Source organism: Oreochromis niloticus, linkage group LG18 (genome assembly GCF_001858045.2).
Source record: "Oreochromis niloticus isolate F11D_XX linkage group LG18, O_niloticus_UMD_NMBU, whole genome shotgun sequence".
Taxonomy (NCBI): domain Eukaryota; kingdom Metazoa; phylum Chordata; class Actinopteri; order Cichliformes; family Cichlidae; genus Oreochromis; species Oreochromis niloticus.
In genome coordinates, this window is record NC_031982.2 from 4,314,111 (window position 1) to 4,319,630 (window position 5,520).

A 5,520-nucleotide genomic window follows, 5' to 3' on the forward strand; every position below is an offset into this window, starting at 1 on the left:
CTTCCGCACTTCTCGTACTTATAGTACGCACCGTACGTAGTACGCGTACTGCACGCACTTCGAGCGTGCGGTCTCTTAATTGGGACACAGCCTTTGCTGCGACATAAATATGTTGTCATAACTCAGGAGTGTCCAGCTCCAGGCCTCGAGGGCCGGTGTCCTGCAGGTTTTAGATGTGTCCGTGATCCAACACAGATGATTCAAATGGCTAAATGACCTCCTCAACATGTCCTGAAGTTCTCCAGAGGCCTGGTAATGAACTAATCATGTGATTCAGGTGTGCTGACCCAGGGTGAGATCTAAAACCTGCAGGATACCGGCCCTCGAGGCCTGGAGTTGGACATCCCTGTCATATCTGCTGTAGGCTGACGAGTCAGATTTGGACATCTGTGATATCAGTGATTCCTGAAGAAGCCAGTCATGCCCAACGTACACTTCAACAGGATATCTATGTAGTAACCTACCCCGTGACCTACGTCGTGCCCTGATGTACACCCGAGAATTTTAAGCACACATCAGGTTGTTGCAGCCCACAGCTGTAGTGACTGGCCTGTGAAGTACTGTTGATTCATGCTGTGCATTTGTTCAACCCAGTTTTGGATTTAATCAGTGAGAGAATAACAATCATAACCTCAGTATAAAGAATAATAACATCAGTATAAGGACTCGGTAGATTCCTGGGTGACAGTGGTGAAGCCATCAAAATTCACTGGAGGGAACGTACAAAAACCATAAATCCCCAGTAAGAGGTTCTCCTGGGCACATGTGTCAGTTGTTGCAACAATAAAAAGTGGATAAGAACGATGAGGAATTCATTGATTAGCTGCTGAAAATGCCTTTTAAATATTCACAGGTGGGCAACATATACACCAGGGGTCCCCAAACTTTTTCCAGTGAGGGCCACATAACTTTTTCCTTCTCTGATGGGGGGCCAGTGTCAGTTTGTAACAGAAAAAGTGTGACGATCGCAGGTTTGCCGAAATGTAAACATTTATTGTTTTCCAGAAAGCCACACATAACCAAATATTAATAACCCTTTCCAAGATCAAATAACCCTCTCTGGGTTCTTCACAGAAAAAAATTAACGTAGGAAATACTTAATAACACTATTTATGACATCAATAATAACCAAATAACCCTCTCTGGGTTCTTCACAGAAAACATTAACGTAGGAAATACTTAATAACACTATTTATGACATCAATAATAACCAAATAACCCTCTCTGGGTTCTTCACAGAAAAAAAGTCAGGAAATATATAATAACACTATTTATGACATCAATAATAACCAAATAACCCTCTCTGGGTCCTTCACAGAAAAAATTAACGTAGGAAATACTTAATAACACTATTTATGACATCAATAATAACCAAATAACCCTCTCTGGGTTCTTCACAGGAAGAAAGTTTCTGTTGTTTCACAATCTTACGCTTCAGTTGTCAGAGCAGAATCTTAAATGACACATATGAGCAGTCTCTCAAAGTTCTTGTGTTCTTTCCTTATAATCCAGTTTTGTAGGGGTAGCCTAGTAGACACCACTGTTTGCTCTCTCTCATCAACTTCCCTCTGAAAACCACAAAGCAAGCAGGGTGAGAAACCGAACTAAGTGATACAGCACCTACACAGCACAAAACATTCTCACAAGCTTTTTTCAGTGGTTGTGGAGATGGATTTTATCCCAGTAGATTTTATGATTATATTTGTTTATACTCAGAATAACTCATTTAAGTCACAAAAGTGAGCTTACCTTATGTATGTATGTTCATCAGTGTGAACTGTGGGCCTGCATCTGGCCGGTGAGAAGTTGAATGTCTGGTTCCATTCTAGTCACAGCCACTCTCAAACACTGATGCAGATGTTCATCTGTCAATCTTGATCTCATCGGAGATTTCATGAGTTTCATGCGTGAAAAGGTTTGCTCGCAGATATACGTGCTGCCAAAAAGTGTGGACATCTTCATTGCGTGTTTTTTTATGTTAGGGTACGTGTCATTTGGGAGGGCGGCATAGAAGTCAACGAGACTGTTGGGCTTGAATGCATCTTTCAGAACATCACAGTTCTGTAACTCGGCCAGCTCAAACTGATAAAAAGGCTGGGCTTCATCGATGTCGGCAACAAAGGGGTTTTGGAAAAGACGGATTTCTTTTGCATGAGCATGTAGTTGACGGAATCGCACACTGAATTCCGCCTTCAGCATTTCCAGTGCTTCCACACACTTTTCAGCTGGGAACGGGACCGCTGGGTTCTCTGCAGAAAGGTTTTGGGTAGCAGGGAGATGGGTGAAGTTGTGCTTTTTCACTTGTTCCAAAAGCAGCGCTAGTTTCAACTCAAATGCTTTTATGTGGGAATACATGTCGCAAATGAGTTTCCCCTGGCCTTGTAGCTGCAAGTTAAGGCCGTTCAGCATTTCCGTCACGTCTGTTAAAAATGCCAGGTGCCACTTCCATTCTGGGTCGATCAGCTCTGGGACCGTTTTGCCTTTTGAATGAAGAAATGCGTTAATTTCGGGTAGCAGCTCGTAAAAACGCCTCAAAACTCTGCCGCGGCTCAACCATCGGACCTCTGTGTAGTACAGCACATCTCCGTACGCAGATTCCAGTTCAGACAGGAATTGTTGGAACTGCCTGTGTTTAAGTCCATTTGCTCTAATGAAGTTTATGCATGACACCACAGCCTTCATGACAGAATCCCACTTCAACACTTTGCAGCAAAGCGCTTGCTGGTGAATTATGCAGTGGACTTGTAGAGGGGCGGTGAGACCCCGTTCTTCCATCTCCCGGTTCATGCGTCCTATTAGGCCCCGAGATGCGCCCACCATACAAGGAGCCCCGTCAGTCGTGATGCTAGCAAGCTTTGCCCAGTCCAGATCCAACTCTTTCATTGTTTGACATACTTTGTCAAAAATGTCCTCCCCCGTCGTAGTGCCTTTCAGACTTTGGAGGGCTGCCAGCTCCTCACACATCTCAAAGTTTGCGCTGACTCCACGAATAAAAATAAGAAGCTGCGCTGTGTCCTGTACGTCCGTGCTCTCATCCAGTGCTAATGAAAAAAAGTCAAATTCTTTCGTCTTTTGCTGCAGCTGGGCATATACATTACCCCCTATTTCTTCCACGCGTCTGGTGATTGTGCTTGCCGATAGACTCACAGCATTAAAGACATCTTTCTTATCGGGACACACCTCCTCCACGACAACATTCAAACATTTCTTGACAAACTCTCCCTCAGTGAAAGGTTTACCGTAGCTTGCTATCAGTTGAGCAACACGAAAGCTGGCCCGAACTGATGACTGGTTTAGCTGAGTTTGGCGTACAAATGCAGTCTGCTGAGCTAACAGTCCACTTTTTAGCTTTGAGATTTTGTCTGTTCGCATTTGGCCTTGCAAGCTATCATACTTGTCTTTGTGACGGCATTCATAATGTCTGCGCAGATTGTATTCTTTGAATACCGCCACCGTCTCTTGACAGATGAGACAAACAGCCTTTTCTTTGCATTGAACAAAAAAATAATCATGTGTCCACTGCAGGTTAAATACCCTGCATTCTGAATCAATTTTTCTCTTACCTAACCTTTTTGCCATTATTCCGTTCTTTGGGGTCACGTTCACGTTCTGGACAAAGTGAGGTCGTAGTAGCAAAAAAATTTTTTTAGTGTGTTTCACAATTCAAATCAAATGAGCTTTATTGAAATGAGGAAACATTTCCTGAGATTCAGCCGGGCAGGCCCACTACACCCCAGTGTTCTATGGGTGCATTAGTGTCGATTGCGTGGCCAGACTGAAAAAATAATAATGCATCTCTAATATTGTTCAGGGGGCCGGGTCAAATGTGGAGGCGGGCCGTATCCGGCCCGCGGGCCGTAGTTTGGGGACCACTGATATACACATATAACATGTGTACATCCAGCCTGTCACAGCACCCAACTTTGCACTAAACAGTTTTATGAGATTTTTCTGGTCAGCACAGACAGAATAACCCAGACTTTGTATGTGCTCACAGATGTTTTCAACTTCTCTAGCCTCAATGTTTGAACACAGCTGTGGACTGATGTGATCACCATGTGGAGCAGTGATCTGTATCTGAGCACTGATCAAACTGCCTGAGTTCTGGGAGAAAGTTTTCAAACCATGAGTTCTTACATGGATCTCTCAGGTTTCACTTCAAATAACAAATTCAATTCAATTTTATTTATATAGCGCCAAATCACAACAAATGTCGCCTCAAGGCGCTTTATATTGTACAATAGATCGCACAATAATAACAAATGGAGGTTCTGAATTCATTTCATCTACCTGTCCATTTTCTGCCACAACTCAGGGTCTGGATCACAGGGGGAGCAGCCCATCTCACCAGTCACCCATGCATTCCCAGGCCAGAGGGTCTACCCTGGGCCTCCTCCCGGTAGGGTGTGCCTGCAACACCTCAGCCACGAGGCATCCTATCAGATGCCCGAACCTTTTAACTCGGTTCCTTTGGATGTGAGGGATTTACGGCTTTACTCTGAGTCCCTCCTGAATTCATGAACTCGTCAGCACCTTCGGTTCTACATTGTGCTCAGTGGAGTAGAACAGTACGGCCTCTCCTTTCAGACTTGGAGGTGGTATTTATCAGTCCTTCTTCAGGTCACCACCTGAAGAAGCAAAGTGAAGCACAGCATCCACAAAATGTGGCCCCCAGTTTATCCTGTCCATAAAAATGATGAGGAGCAGCCGTGGTGAAGTCCAGTGTCCATCAGGAACATGTCCATGTATGCTGGTTAGGCAAAATCCCACACTCAAATATCTATAAGGGGATAAGGTGACCTTCTATGACCACAATGAAAGCAGCTTTGTTCCTCCTGAGTGTGAGGTCTGGCTCTCCTGTATCCTGTCACAGCTTTCTCAGGGAGGTTGAGTTGGAATTTGCACACAAAATCCTTAAAAGCCCAGAACAGACTTTTTGTCAATCAGCTTCTTTCTCAAAAAACAAAAACCCAGCAGCGTTTACAGTTTCACATCAAATTCACATTTTAAGTTTAAGTTCAATTCAATTCAGTTTTATTTATACAGCGTCAAATCACAACAACAGTCGCCTCAAGGCGCTTTATATTGTAAGGTAGACCCTACAATAACACACACAGAGAAAACCCCAACAATCATATGACCCCCTATGAGCAAGCACTTTGGTGACAGTGGGAAGGAAAAACTCCCTTTTAACAGGAAGAAACCTCCGGCAGAACCAGGCTCAGGGAGGGGCGGGGCCATCTGCTGTGATTGGTTGGGGTGAAAGAAGGAAGACAGGATAAAGACATGCTGTGGAAGAGAGACAGAGATTAATAACAGATATGATTCAATGCAGAGAGGTCTATTAACACATAATGAGTGAAGAAGAAACACCCAGTGCATCATGGGAATCCCCGGCAGCCTACACCTATTGCAGCATAACTAAGGGAGGATTCAGGGTCACCTGGTCCAGCCCTAACTATATGCTTTAGCAAAAAGGAAAGTTTGAAGCCTAATCTTGAAAGTAGAGATAGTGTCTGT

At 44.1% G+C, this 5,520-nt stretch overlaps 1 protein-coding gene across 1 annotated transcript; it reads right to left on the reverse strand.

The window, feature by feature from the left end:
- Positions 1–1,269: 1,269 nt before the first annotated feature.
- Positions 1,270–3,869, reverse strand: LOC106097132 (general transcription factor II-I repeat domain-containing protein 2-like). Its single transcript, XM_019348352.2, has 2 exons — positions 1,750–3,869; positions 1,270–1,568 (listed from the first exon to the last, which is right to left on the reverse strand). The coding sequence occupies exon 1, from the start codon at positions 3,577–3,579 to the stop codon at positions 1,768–1,770; it is 1,812 nt and encodes a 603-aa protein (XP_019203897.1). The 5' UTR covers positions 3,580–3,869; the 3' UTR covers positions 1,270–1,568; positions 1,750–1,767.
- Between the last annotated feature and the right edge of the window lie 1,651 nt (positions 3,870–5,520).